Below are 15,475 nucleotides of genomic sequence, written 5' to 3'. Positions count from 1 at the left end.
AGGGGGTAAAAGTTCAGGGCCTTTGGATTAAGCAAGACAAATTAAAGCACATAAATGTGAAAGAAACTAAGGCTGTTATTAATGTTTTTAAATCTCTGAAACAGCCATCAACTCCATACCCTCTGCTAGTATTCACCAACAATGCCACAGCAATGTGGTGCATAAACAGGCGATAGTCAGGTCCAGTCCCTCTTTGCAGATTAGCAGTAGTAGCTTGGGATCTAGCAACTCAGTTCAACCTGACCCTCAGGGCTACTAACTACATTCTGTCAGAGTAAAACATTTTTGCAGTCAAACAGAGTGGATCCAGGACAGACCCTTACACATGGGAACTTGAACCTGGGGGTCTTCCAGAAATTGGTCCATCTTTGAGAACCTCCTTAAGAGCATTGGTTTGCCTTCAGCTACAACAGACAGTAAATGAAACACTGCTCCGGCACTCCTTGCACACAGGCCTGGAAGACAGATGCTTTTTCATTATCATGTATGAGACTATCCCTGTATGGTTTTTTGCCCTTTCCTCTGATAACAAGGGTTCTTGTAAAGATGCAGAAGGATTCCCCAGAGCCAACTGTGGTGAGTCCTTTTTGGCCCAGACAACAATGTTTCCCCCTTCTTTTGAAAATGGCCAAAGGCAATTATCACAAGCTTCCTCACAGAATGGACTTGCACAGCACAGGTTGTTTGATGCACCCCCAACCTTCAACATCTGAATGAGTTAATATAGTTTAGACGCATTTTTTCTGTAGATGTGCTTTAGGTTTTAAAGCTGGCAAAGAAACCTGCTACTACAACATCATGTATTAGTAAGTAGAAAAGATGTTCTAGTTGATGCCAAACCAAGAAACATGACCCTTTTAAGGCTTCAACTCCTCTAAATCTGCAGTATTTGTGTCCATTATTATCCTCTGTTCTTTCTTACACTTTTATTAAGATTCATCTTTTGGTCATATCTGCTTGTCTATCCTTAGATCTCACTCATTCTACCCTATCTCAGGTGATTCCTTCTTGGGATCTTAATATTGTACTGAAAAAATCTGCACTGTTTCCTTTTGAACCTGCTCATGAGGCTAGTTGGAAGTTTTTATTTTGGAAAACAGTGTTACTGCTCTGACTCGTGTTCTGCAAGAAGAGTACCCTGAGTTACAGGCTGTGACGGTATGTCATCTCTATCTCATTTGTCACAAAGTATGGGTTGCTTTGAGAGCAAATCCTTTGTTTATGCCCAAGTTCATTTTGGAGTTTATATTGAACTGGATTATTCATCTAAAGGGCCTAGCACGATCCAAGCAGCTCACACTAAAAATGACCCAGATCCCATGACAGCATTTTGCAATTCAGAGACATGTTAACCACAATGAGGAAAGACCTAACTGGCCAATTTACATGTCTCTGAGTCATAGATACTGCCAAGGCATGCAGGTCATCGCTGATCTGCACATTGTGATAGTAAACTGCTGCTAGAGTAGACATTGGCAAAACCCCAACACAGTCACTCGCCCACATAAAGAAGTGCACATTCAAATGCACTCACACCACAGTCCAGTACTTGTCACCCTGACTTGTCTGCCCTGCCCTGGTATACCCCACACCCCCTATCTCTGTAATAGTTAAAGTACCTTTAATGCACACTTGTACACTCTGTGGTGTCTAGTCTTTCCTCCTCCCCTCAATGCCTATCCTGATGTCAGTGCCATTATAGCACATAACTGTTGAGATATCTCTGGTGTCTTGTGTGCCCCGCCACCCCCAACTTCCCATCCCAAAGTTTGTGCCGTTATTGCACTTAACTGTTGAGAAATCCCTGGTGTCTAGTGTTTCTCCCCACCCCTTGATTCCCTTCCTAAAGTTAGTGCTGTAATGGCACTTAAAAGTAGAGAAGCCCCTGGTGTCTAATGGCTCCCTACACCCCCCCCCCCAATCCCTGTACCACAGTCATGTTAAATAGTTGAACATGGCCTTTTGGCCATGTTTACTACCAAAATGTGGTGGGTTGGCCATACTGATCTACACAGCTGAGCGATTTGTTGAATTGTTGTGCATTACGATGCCTTCCTGAGTTGGTTCCAGGGTGGAGTGGGGGGAGCACATACCTAGTAAGCATATGCCTCTCCCCAGGGCTGCCTTAGTAGCATTCAGCACAGCGGTGGAGGCAGCCCTACATGGTGTTGCACATCTTCATACTAGAGCACCATGCAGCACTGTGTTAAGCCATTTGATGAATAACAAAAGATTAAAGTGAGGCATACTTGGAGGTGTATACGTTGCAGTATCTGTTTGACTCATCCCCCGCCCCCAAACACTGTTGTCTTTCCAGAATCCAAAAATAAATGAGAGAGAATTTTACGCACTTTGGATGTCCACAGGCTACTCTGACAATATAATGGAAGGATAAAAGCTTTCAAGATTGATGTCAGCTGTTTATTTACTATGAAGGTAAGAAAAAGGGACAAACAGTGCCAAAACAGACAGTTTCTAGTGATTATCCCATGCTGTTGCTTTTTGCTGTCAGCATAACAAGGCAATTCAGGTAAAGTCAGGCTTCTGTTTTTTTCTGTGGCATTCTGGAACGGGATGGACTCTGGGAATTTAATAGAGGTATCAAGATTGTCATCGTACATACGTTTACTAAGCACTACAAACTAAATTCCTTTTCTAGGTCCAGAGCAGGCTTTGCTAGAGCTATTCTCAAGGGACCAGTAGATTCTGATCCTTCTGTCTCCTCCCTGGCTTTTAAAGCTCTGATTTGTCCGATATAGCTTAGACTATTGCAACAGTGATCTAATACTGAACATAGTTTAGTTGTGTTTGTAAACTTGTCATAAAAGTAGATGTTCAGATAGATCACTGTTGGAGTAGCCACACCCTCCCTCCATCCCCCTTCCTTTTTTCTTACCAGGGTGTGGATATATTCACCTTCCTTTTTCCCTTAGCACATATCTAGCTGTTAGGACTCTAGCCTCCCTGTCTGAGGTAAAAAAAAGTTCAGAAGTTTTGTAACCTTAGCCACCCACCAGTTTTACCCTGCTCTCCTTGATCTGTGCAGTGGCTAGGGTGGTTGGAAGGTGCCCTAAAGCTTTGGAAGATGGCCATCTGCTCCTTGGCAAGAAGTCCCATATATCTTAGGCTACTGCAACATCTGTGGTAAGTTTATTTACACAACTGTACTTTCTGGTGATCTGAGCAGTAACATGTAAGTCCATGAATATACATTATTTCATTTTCCATTTGTTTTAGTGTTATAGATTTTTTTACATTTAATTTTCATTGAACATTTTCTGAGTTACTCTGCAGATACTGTGCTGTAATGAATTTACTGAAATGTGGTGGTGACCTTACAAGTATTGCAGAAAGTAAAAAATTTAGGGGAGGTATTGGCTGACTGAGTAACAAAAGTACCTCACCAGGAGGATCAAGGGACTCAAACAGATGCCATATGCTGCTCGGTTAAAAAAACTCCAGCTCTACTCAGTTGCATACCGCCTACTTCGAGGCGATCTATGCCTGACATATAAAGCTATGTCCCACCCAGAATTAATGGACATGCTCCACCTCAGTAAATCTAAATCCCTTAGAGCCACGCGCTCGAGGGACTTGAACCTCAGCACAGAAATAAATAGAACATGCTGGAGGGACAGATTCATAACCCAGAGGCTCCCTTCGCTGTGGAATAGAATTCCAATTCATGTTAGGCAGAGCACCTCACTGACTCTCTTCAAGAAGAATATTGATGAGTGGATGGGGGATCGTAGGTTTGTCCCGGGGATTACTTCCGTGTCACTATTAGACATTGGCACAGTAAACTAAACTTTAAAAAGGGCACAGTATACTCAAATCAAGGGGTGGCGTAAGCCAAACACAATCAGGCTAGGCTTATAAATGCCCCAGGGCAGATAGCCTAGTATGAACCTATGAGCTATTATGATGGAAAAGAGAAGGGATAAAATTGTAGGAAAGGTGAGGACTGATGTGGAGGCATAGGTTACAGGTTGGAAGGGTTGAAAGAGCAAGATAAGCAGGTGGGTGCCTTGTGGTGGAAGACAAGTGGAACATAGTTTAGTGGAGGGGACGGACTTGTAAAGTTGAATGTAATGTGGCTCTCATTCTAGTTTGTTTGAAAAGTACAGAGTGAAAAATAGTTTGGCTTTAATAACTTAAAGCATACCTTTTGTGGAGTTTGAGCATACAGACCACTAGTCCCACCATGTGAACATTTGTTTTTGTAGATGTGTTGGATGAAGATGGAGAAGAATCGGACAGGGAGCTGGAGAGGCAGAATATTGAAGAATTGTACGACTATGTGAGGTACTCGCACCAACAGGATGTTAATCGTCTGAGAGAAGATGTTCAGCACCCTGCTCTGATTCCTGTGCTGAGGCCTTATCAGTCTGAAGCTGTAAGCTGGATGTTGCAACGGGAACATTTCAAGGGCAAGCCTACAAATGGCAAGTTAATTAAAAATGGAGGTACTTATATAAACCATATCTAGGACATTTCGTCACAATGTAATTCTGTGTTTTATAGTAAGTTCTGTCCAGCAGGGACTCCTTAGCTGATTGCAGATATATGCAGTGGTGTAGCCAAGTGATATTTCCACTTTATTCTTGGAATCGTGGTATTATCTCCCACGAATATATATATATATTTTATATATATATATATATATATATATATATATATATCTATATATGTATGTGTGTGTGTATATATATATATATATATATATATTTATCTATAGCACCATGTTTCTCTCTCTGGTCATGTCAAACACAGGATTTATATTTGTTTTATAGTGTGCAGCATTAAAACAGCTCTTCATTATGCTTCCCTTGTTTGTTATATTTTATTGAGTAGTGCTGGGTGGCATTTTCTCTTTATATTTGTCTCCCTGGTAATTTGTAACATGAGTACTAGCATCTTTAAGGGGATTGCTACTTAGCTGCTAATTCTACCGGAGGTAATCAACTTCCATTTCTGCTCTTTGGCATAGTAGGCTATCACGCTGATTGGCACATAGTGAAGTGACAGGTAATTCAGGTGGGGACATTTTAGCTGAGTTTAGATTAACAGTCATCTCTGACTCAGAATTTCTTCAGTAGATTTTTATATTGCTTTACTTTTTGAATTCCTGGTAGTTGGTAAATATTATATCATTTTGCTGTTATATTAGTGCTTTTTATTTACTTATTGTTCTTTGCAACAGTGTATTACATTTATTTATTTATCATTTGTTGACTAAGATAGTAGCCTCTTTTCAGGGGAAACCCAAGATGGTATTTTCTCTACTACGGGAAACTGGGCCATGTCATTGAGGAACTTCCACTACTCTTTTCAATAGGTACTGTGGGATCTTTTACATCCACCTGAGCTACCACCAACTGAGCTACAAGCAACTCAAGCAGATGGAGCCTCAGTTTAACGTCTCATCTGAAGGATGACACACTCAGGAATGCAGCATCCTACTTATGCTGCACTGGGGTATCAGCAATCCATCTCTCTGGTGGGGGAATAGAACCCATAGCCTTCTGCATCAAAGGCGGGTGTGCTACCTGTTGTGCCATTGGCACTGCTGAACTTAGTTGCTGCTGTCTGTGCTGATATTTCTTAGAATTGATTTCTAAATCCCATTTATTCAGTTCCAAGTTTATTTACTCATTTCCTTAGCTTTATTACAGATATAATTATTTTTAGTTTGTTTAATTGAGTTATTATTAATACACGCTACATGTTGACAAGTAAACAGCAAATATAATGTTAAAGTGATAGTTTGCTAATACACTAATAACAATCTACTGCCAACTTTAAAAGTTCATTGCAGTGTGTTCTTCCAGAAGCTTATCCAGTATTCACAATATTACTAAAACACAGCTGCTCACAGCAAAATAATGCAGTATAGTCTAGTGGGCCACATAATCTCCAACCGCCCAAAATGTTGGTCTCAGATGTAAAATGGGTATTATCGCAACCACGTTTCTAGTGTGGTGTAATTCATAATGTCATCGCCGAACAAGTGCTTCTGAAATTAAAAAGGGGTGTTTAAAGTCCAAAGCAGTATTTATCACTTTGGTTTTGCGACAGGAACAGGAATAATGGGTACATTTGTATTCCTGGGTAGCGTCCTTTGCCGATGACATGTACTGAGAAGTAAAAGTAACCTGATGCTACACATACAGCCTATGAATACTATCAATACTTACTGACGTCCATCCTCACATCATCCCGCTGAATTGATAGACAGTGACACGTTATGAGGGACAGACCATAAACATGGGTCAAAAAGCTGGACATTGTGCGCAAATCTGGACAGTTGACAGGCGTGTATAGGTGCAATAGCAGTGGGAAGTAGGTACACTGCAGCAAAGCACCAGTTATGTACAATGGCCCATTTAATTTCGGAGTGCGGAAATATGATCAGTACATGTAACAAACTAAAAACGGGCATTACCACTTCCTCCCTCCACTTCCACCTTTCACTAACTGAAGGCAAGCCTTGGCAAAGAACTGACTATGACAGATATTCCTGTCAACAAGGCACCGTAAGAGCAAGACATGTAGCGAAAACCTAAAATAATGGGAGGACAACAGCCTAAAAAAAATCCAGCAACATTAGGTTCATAGGTTCATAGATTAGTACTAAGCTAAATGGTCTTGCAAGCCATTTTAAGCCTAGCCAATTAGAATTACTTAGACACTTTGAAACTGACACAGTGACTTAAAATATCTGTCGCTACGTGAACACCATATGAGTACTTGCTACTTATGTATTATTGGTTTTACAAATGTGGTTGCGATAATACGCAAGTACCATAAAATGATAAAAAAAAAAAATTTAGTCCAGTTGGTCAAGCTGCCATGGTGACCCTGGAACATCCAAATCATAGCAGGTTGAATGACTGTGAGATAATATTCAGCTTCTAGTCTGCTCTAAAACTGTCTCCAAGCACCACCATATAATTTCAGTCCCCAGAACACTGGAAAACTTCAGTAGCAAGGAAACAGTCAGTGAAGCAGTAAGTCATGAACATACAGTTAATACTGAGGCAGCGTTTGACACCATCCATACCAAATCAACCAGGACAAATGAAACAAGTGCTAAGTTTGATGAAGTAAAAGTACATGCCTGAATTCCAAATAAATCAACATGCAGTAAGAATAATGTACCATCCTCTTCAGATGTGCGTATGAGGACAAACTGCTCTGTTGTCTACTTCTGTTTTACATATGCAATTATTTTTAAGGGGAGTGACCACCATTCTTTTTTTTTTTGTCTCGCAGCATTGGTTGACATATTGCTGCAGTTTTGGCTCAGACATTTTTTAGCAGCCGAGTAATACAAAATCCATTTTATCTGTCACTATATATTTTTTAAACTGATTTATATTTTTGCCTGATTGTGGGCTTAGTGCATTTCGGTATGTTTTTCTTGTTGAATTCTGAACTTACACTTTAATCAGGAATTCCTTAGGAATTCCTTACAAAAGTTGCTTTCAAGAGATCATTTCTTCATTTGTCTAGAACACTGGACCGGCGGTGCAGCGGTAGCATTGTTGCCTCACAGCAAGAGGTTCTCCAGTTTGATTCTTGGCTGGAGTGCGGGGAGTGCCTTCTGTGTGGAGTCTGCATGTCCTCCCCGCGGTTGGGTGGGCGTTTGAAAGACATGCGTAAATGGGCGTGCCTTCGTTGAAGGTTGAACATCGAGCTGGCACCTCGGCGTTCGTCAAAATCTACTGCCAGTCATTAGCGGACCAGAGTTCCGCTGTGGCGACCCTTAACCGGGAAAAGCCGAAAGACAACAACAACATTGGACCCTGCTGTGGCGGCTTTATAATTAAAAAAAAAAAAAAAAAAAAAAGTTGCACTAGCAACAGTTGCTGCCCACTGATTGACTAAACTTTTGGCAGTTTATCAGCAAACTCACAAACAATGGTAAAATGGTAAAACAATTATTGTCTTGTATAAAATTGTACAGTCTTAGGGATAATGTAATTTTAATGTTTATTTATTCTATTTGTTTGTATGTTTAAAATTCAAAAGTGACGTTGTAAAGGCTAAAGTAATATAACGTAAATTGTATTTTCAAAAGTATTGTTTTTAACAGGGCAAGTGAGTTGTTACCCTCTTTTAAGAACTACATGGGGTTAAGGGGTCATTAGCCCACCCCGTACCTTATGAATGGTATTATGGAAAATACAATGTGCTACACTGATTATTGATGTACATACATTGGGAAGTGTATGGTATATACATAGGTCTACCTGATTACACCGAAAGCGGAAAACACCGACGAGATAACCGGCACCTGAAGATCGACAAAGGAGAAGACTGACAGTTGAAAAGCCCAATGCTGAGAACACCGACATGATAAGGTTAAATGTGCGATAGGGAAGGACGTTAGGGTCAGGGTGTGGATAAGGTAAGTGTGTGATAGTGAGGGACGTTAGGGTGTGGGTCAGGTAAGTGTGCGATAGTGATGGACTTTAGGGTTAGGGGTGGATTTAAGTGAGTTAGGGTTAGGGTGCGGGTAAGGTAAGTGTGCGATAGTGACGGACCTTAGGGTTAGGGTTTGGATTAAGGTTAGTGCATAGATAGTTGTGTATGTAAGGTTTAGTGTAGGTTTGTAAGGTTTTTGGTGTGCTTGTGTTGTGTGTGTGTTTTTCGGATAAGGTCTGTGTTTTGTTGATTGTCGGGATTGTGGTTTGTCGGGCATGTGAAGTTTCTTGATTTTGAACTTTCAGTTTTGTGGTGTCGGTTATTTTGTTGTCGGTGTTTAGGTATGTCGGCGTTATCAGGTAGACCCATATACACATATACTGTGTTCAGTGTAAAATGTACACTGGCTAGTATTGTTAAGTCATCCAATTTTGTGTCTTCCTGTAATCATTTACTGCAGGTGTTGCAAAGTTAGCTTTAATGTATGCTTTCAATTCATCAGGAATGATGTATGGATTTTGAGATTTACCAGGCTGTTTTATATAGACTGCAAACAGTGACCCAGAGTGCCTCTCCCATGATGATTCACTTAAAAAAAGAGAAGATGATCTGAGTCTGTTTAGTGGCTCATGCACCTACTGAAGCTGTTTTTTTTGGGGGGGGGGATTGTGAAGGAGTGAAGCCTACTCACCTCCCTCAAAGTGGAGGGGTTGGGTGTATATCCTAGGCACACAAAATGCACTGATTTTCCCCATTTGGAGACTGGAAAAATGTGCACAATGAGGCTATTCCAGAAGGCAGGCTTGTTTTTGAGCTTACCTCACCCATTGAAGAGAGTGATAGTCCTGTCCTACACTCACTACTTGATTCTGGCCTAGTAAGTATGTACAGGGAGGTAAGAGCATAAAACAAAAACCCTTGTCCCTTAGCTAATAGTGACATCACTATAGATTCACTTAACCTCCTAGGGGAATGAATAGGCTATAGGGCTATTTCTCTGGGGAGAATAAAAAGGCCAATTCAGCAGCTGGTGGGAGGATCAATGGTCAGTGGAAGACCAGAATTTTTGGGGGCGGGGGATCATAGCCTGGAACAAGGATACCACAACCCATTCTTGATGTCACTCCTGGGGTCATTTTCACTGGCAAGTTTCTGGACTAGATCCTGCCAGGAAAACAGCTGTTGGGATATGGGATGCCACCATTCTTCTGGAGAAGGAGCCAGAGAGTAAGCAGGAGGTTGTGAATTACCATCTAGAGTTAGTTAATCTTATTTCTGCACTCAGTGCTGTCTATGGACCAGTGTCTTTCAGTGGGGGTAGTATTTGTCCTTTCCTGGTACTGACCCACAGGTGAAACCTTTGCAGGTACAGGGTACACTGAAACCACCTGCTTGGGTGCCTTTAAGCCAAATTTTGTACCAGTAAATAAAGTGTCACCTCAGTGCAAAAGCATGTTGCAGTAGAGAAAACTCTGTGTCTTTGCTTATGCATCTAACAGTTATTTAGAAGCGTGCTGTCTTTCAGAGACTGTGAGTATGGTGTCCAACAGGGTACCATCTATGGATTATTTACTCACGTCAAATGGGGAAAATAATGGAAACACCTGGAAGGATATGTTTTAGAGCAGTGGCTTATGAAATAAGAGTCCGTGTGATGAGTAGCATTTGAACTTCTGTGAGAGGCATGGATTGTCCGTAATAAAACATGTTTGAAAGCAAGGATACTCATAAGTGTACTTGATACCAAAGCACCTTGGACAGATTGTCAGCAATTGACTTTGTAGTGAAGTCATCAAAAGTGAGGTCATACATTCTAGACAGTCTGGTCAGGAGAGGTGCTGAGCTGGCAGTTGATCACCATTTGGTGCCAAGGTAGGTCATATGGCTAGGATGGCGGCTGGACAGACCTCTGAAACCCAGACAGGTAGGGAAGGTGTCCTGGAAGCAGGTAGTCAATAACATCTGGCTGATATTTTTGTGCAGGATAAATTCAGCTTCTACGTTAAGAAGAGCTTCTTCTGTATATCTGGAGAGATTAATCTGCTGGTAGACACTAGGAGTGAAGGTCAATCTCACATTAAAGATGTCCATTCACTGTTAGCAGTGGGTTCTCCAGATTTGACTAGTAGTGACAAGCTGGGAAGACTACAGGTGCTGAAGCAGAGAGGCTGTGGTGTAGAAGTAGTTTGCCACCATCTTACAAGATTGAGTTTTAAACAGTATCAGAGATGTTTTAGTACACCATACAGTGATACAGGAAAGGGAGGCAGGATATTGCCCTGGCTGGTCTCAACTAGGCTGGAGAAGTGCTAACTTTAACTGAGGCTGTTGTTGAGAGGTGGAAAGACCATTTCAGAGATCTCCTGAATGCAGTGGTTATGCATTCTTCTGAGCAGGCAGAACTTGAAGCTGATGGTGGAATTTAAACAGTGATTAAACATTTCTGCTGTGGCAAGGTTGTACAAGTGAATGAGCTCTGGCTGGAAATGCTGAAAGCACTAGGTGTTATTGGCAAATCATGGTTACCGCCACTTTTTAATGTCTTATAGAAGGTTGGGGACACAAACAATGGATTGCCTTTTTGTCCTTGCACAATTACTGGAATGGGAGATGAGTGGTTTTCGCTTGCCTACTGAGAAGACCACAACAGCCGCAGAGGATGTGGCTAAACCCTGCTCCATAGTGGCTGTAGGTGGTACATCACAGGGGATCTAGGTAAAGAATGAGTGGTCTAAAGTACACCTTATGGCCACAGCAGAGTCACCCACCTGTATGGTGGCAAAGGCTGTTTGCTTAACTTTTTCTTTTCGTAGCTGGAAAAAGGACCGACCATGGGAATAACAGATGATATTCTTCGTGTTTCACTGTTGCAGTCATCACATTTGGGTTATCTGCTTGCAGTAGCCCTCAGTCAGCCTGATTAACAAAGTCTTGGGTCCTGCGTCGGTTGATGTCCCTTCTTCCATGACGTCAGGTCGTCAGGGATATAAAACATGAGCCAATGCCATTACATCAGTCTTTCTTGCCATGCGGTGCCTGAAGCAGAAGCAGTTCGCAAGTGCCAGTCGGCCTTCTCCTGAAATTTTCTTTTTCGAGTTTCAGAACCAAAGTCTTCAACTAAAAGCTAAGTACCCCATTGGGGAAACTTTTTCTTGCTCTTAACTGATGTCAGTAAAAGTAAATAATTGCATTACTTGTGGAAAGCAAATACCTCATAAGGATTTTCATTCGTAATGTATTCCTTGCCTAGGCCCTGACCACGACATACCTCGCTGTCTGTTTTATGCCTTATTTAAACCACAAACTATCCATCGTCGGTATATTTTTGCTTCAAAATATTTTGGTGCTCAGTTCAGATGTTCATCGTGCATACAGCTGCAGTAATCACAGATGGGTTTTCTGCCGTCAGGCGGGTCCTCGGTCGGCCGAATTCCAAAGTCTAGGTCCGGCGTCGGTTGTCGCTTTCTTTCCTGACGTTAGTGTGACAGGGGTATATAAGACACAGCCGACGCCATTTTCTTCAGTCTTTTTTGCCGCGCGGTGCCCGAAGCAGAAGCAGTTCGCAAGTTCCGGTCGGCCAGCTCCTGAAATTACGAAAAATTGGAAACCGAAGTCTTCTTTAAAGCTAAGTACCCCGTTGGGGAAACTTTTCTTGCCTCAGACCGATGTCAGACAAAGTTAACAATTGTATTTCTTGTGGGAAGCAAATACCGCATAAGGATTTCCATTCCCTCTGCATACCTTGTTTAGGCCCAGACCACGACGTCTCGGCCTGTCGCTTTTGCGCTACTTTCAATAAACGCACTATTAAGCGTCGGGCGGAGTTCGCCCAGCACTTTTTTGGTAAAGCTTTTGATTATAAAATGTCGTCGGATACTCCGACTACCGTTTTGTCCAAAAAACGCAAGGACAAAGACTGACACGCGAGGTCCGCGGTCTCCACCGACACCACGCCAAAACCGGCTACACGTGGTCCGGTTCTCAGCAAGACGCCTACGTAGCCCCTGACTACCGACGACACTTCTTTGGCGGCGTCCTCTGTAACCGAGACCGCAGGTACCTCGGCCCATACCCAGACTACAACCACCGAAGCCACTGTGAGTGTTGAGCCTCCTAATGTGGACAGGTCGACTTCCACCCATGGTGTCTTTAGACCCTCATCTTCCTTTTCCATAAAGGCCTTTACTAAGTCCATATCAGCCATGCATCCCAAGAGGCCTGTTGCACAGGGCCCATCTCCAGGCCCCATGCCTAAAAAGCAGATGCTTAAAATGGCTGAGGATTTAATTACTCTTATCAGGGTTTCCCAACCCCCTCCAGACAAGAGACCCAGAGTGGAGGAAGCTTCTCCCTCTTCTGACCAGGACTCCATTTTTTCAGAACATTCTGATGAAGAGGAACACTCGTACTCCCCTTTTGAAGATTCGGATGCTGAGCAGTCCATTCCTTCTGTATCTCCCCCAGAGGATTTTTCTTTTGGGGAAACCTTGCACACCTTGAGGGAACACTTCCATTGGGAAGGCCAAGACTTTTCTGATTCCAAGAAAAGACTTAGGGAATTTCTTTTGTTACCTCAGCACAGACCTCTGGCGATACCTCCTGTCTTGGACATACTTGATGATGTTTACTCGGAGGCTTTACTCGGAGGCTTGCCTAAATCCGGATTCCCTGCCGCCTGCCCCAGTCAAGCCTGATAGGTACTACAGAGTTCCTAACTCTCACCAATTTCTTTACAAAAGCCATAATGCTGACCCTGAAACCATTTCTCAAGGCCCCAAGGGAATGAAGGCCTCTACTGCTAAGAATCCACTACCTTCCGAAAGAGAGTCTAGATCCTTAGAAAGGTGGGGGGAAAAAGGTATATACCTTGGTCACCCTAGCCATGAGGGCCTTAAATTGTCAGTTCCATATGCTTAAATATCAGCAGTTTCTGTTATCACAATTAAGAAATAAAATGTCTCAACCTGAACAACCATATTTGAAGGAGTTGCAGGATATGATGCATAGTGCAGAACAAGTGGGTAAACACACCTTACAATGTGGCTATGATGCCCTAGAGGCCTCGAGTAGAGCTGCTGTGACAGGATCAGTCATTCGTAGACATGCCTGGCTTAGGGAACAAACCTTGCCTGACCATGTTAAAGCTAAACTACTAGATGCTCCTTTACAAAAGGATGTACTATTTGGTACTAATGCTGAGGAGATACTACGGAAAATGGAAGAAAAAGCTAAATCTATGCAAACTGTCAAAGCTTTTCTACAGGTTCAACCACCACGTTTTAGCAGAAATTGGCCTTCAAAAAACTGGTCCTTTCCAGCCACGGACAAGCCACAAAGAGGTAGATACAGGCTACAAGGGCAGAGGACAACCTCAAGGTTCATATAGAGGCAGACAATGGCAATCTCCAGCACCAAGAGGTGGCGAAGACAGTGCACAACAATACAGGAAACAAACCCAATGACTTTCCCCTTTGCATGCCAAGCAAGTCTCAGCTGACAGCACCCTTGGGAGGAAAGCTGGCATTATTTACAAGAAATTGGCATATTATCACAACAGACAAATGGATCCTGGACATTATAAACAGAGGCTACAGATTTCATTTTCACACTCTTCCAAAAATGAGAGGCATGCCGAACCTGCCACACAATCAAAGGGCAGAGGCTCAAATACAAATTTCAAAGCTTATGGACATGAAAGCTATTCAAGAGGTACCTATTCACGAACAAGGTCAAGGTTTTTATTCCAGACTTTTTCTGGTACCAAGGAAAGGAACCGACTGGAGACCCATTTTGGACTTATCCATCCTAAACACATTTCTACTCGTACCAAAATTCAAGATGCTCACATTACAGCAGCTTCTTCCCATGCTGGGCAAGGAGTTTTGGCTGGTAACATTGGACCTCAAGGAGGCATACCTGCATGTCCCAATCAGACAAAGCTGCAGACGATACCTCAGATTTCTTGCAGGTTCAATCCACTATCAATTCTCTGCATTGCCCTTTGGCTTATCTACTGCGCCCAGAGTATTCACGAAGTGCCTGGCATCAGTAATTGCCTACTGTAGACTTCAAGGGATACAAATTTACCCTTATTTGGACGACTGCCTGATCCAAGCGGACAGCAAGCACATACTTCTGGAACATCTGGCTTATGTAACATGGTTATTGAATTCTCTGGGATACACAGTCAACAAAGAGAAATCCAGGCTAACACCATCTCAGAAAATAACTTTCCTGGGTGCCAACTTGGACACAAAAACTCAGATGGTCTATCTTACACCAGAAAAACAGGGGCAACTAACTCAGTACTTCAAAATACTAGCAAATTGTACCAGGCTCACTGCAAGGAAAATCCTGCAGGCTCTGGGCTTCATGGCATCTTGCATTCTTTTAATCCCATGTGCAAAGTTGCATATGAGGAAACTTCAATGGTACCTAAAAAACCTATGGTCTCAACACAGCCACAGTTTGGAAACAATACCACCAGTAATCCCATGTTTGCAAAAGGAATTTCTATGGTGGGCCCAAGCATGCCAAACAAACACAGGTCTTCCATTCTGCAAGCCTCAAGCAAATCAAGTCATCACAACAGACGCCTCAGACTACGCCTGGGGGGCGCACATGACAGACAGGTGCATTCAGGGCAAATGGTCCCAAAAGGAAAAGCACCTTCACATCAATCAAAAAGAAATGCTAGCAGTGATAAATGCAATTACAGCTTTCAAGGACCTCCTGCATCCAGGGCAATTATTGATAAGAACAGACAACACCACAGTAATGTGGTACATAAACAAACAAGGTGGAACACATTCATACCCCCTGTGCAGGCTAGCCATGTCACTTTGGAACTTGGCTCTGGAATGGCAAATTGAACTTCAAGCACAGTACTTGCCAGGATTGGAAAACACGCTGGCAGATAATCTAAGCAGAAATATGACAGACCCACACGAATGGAAGTTGCATCCTCAAGTGTTTACAAAGATAATCCAAGCGTGGGGAAGGCCAGACATAGATCTCTTCGCCTCCCACAGGAATCATCAATTGA

The 15,475-nt window shown here is 42.6% G+C and overlaps 1 protein-coding gene across 1 annotated transcript in view; it reads left to right on the top strand.

The window, feature by feature from the left end:
• Positions 1 to 15,475, top strand: part of SHPRH (SNF2 histone linker PHD RING helicase) — a 1,609,144-nt gene that overhangs the window by 126,230 nt on the left and 1,467,439 nt on the right. The window contains exon 4 of the mRNA XM_044068807.1: positions 4,227 to 4,445. Coding sequence (XP_043924742.1) covers positions 4,227 to 4,445 — 219 coding nt within the window. The remainder of the gene's footprint in view (positions 1 to 4,226; positions 4,446 to 15,475) is intronic.

Source organism: Protopterus annectens, chromosome 1.part0 (assembly GCF_019279795.1).
Source record: "Protopterus annectens isolate FY-2018-M chromosome 1.part0, PAN1.0, whole genome shotgun sequence".
Taxonomy (NCBI): Eukaryota; Metazoa; Chordata; order Ceratodontiformes; family Protopteridae; genus Protopterus; species Protopterus annectens.
Note: the sequence above shows the minus strand (reverse complement) of the source record. Positions and strands in the feature narration are given on the sequence as shown.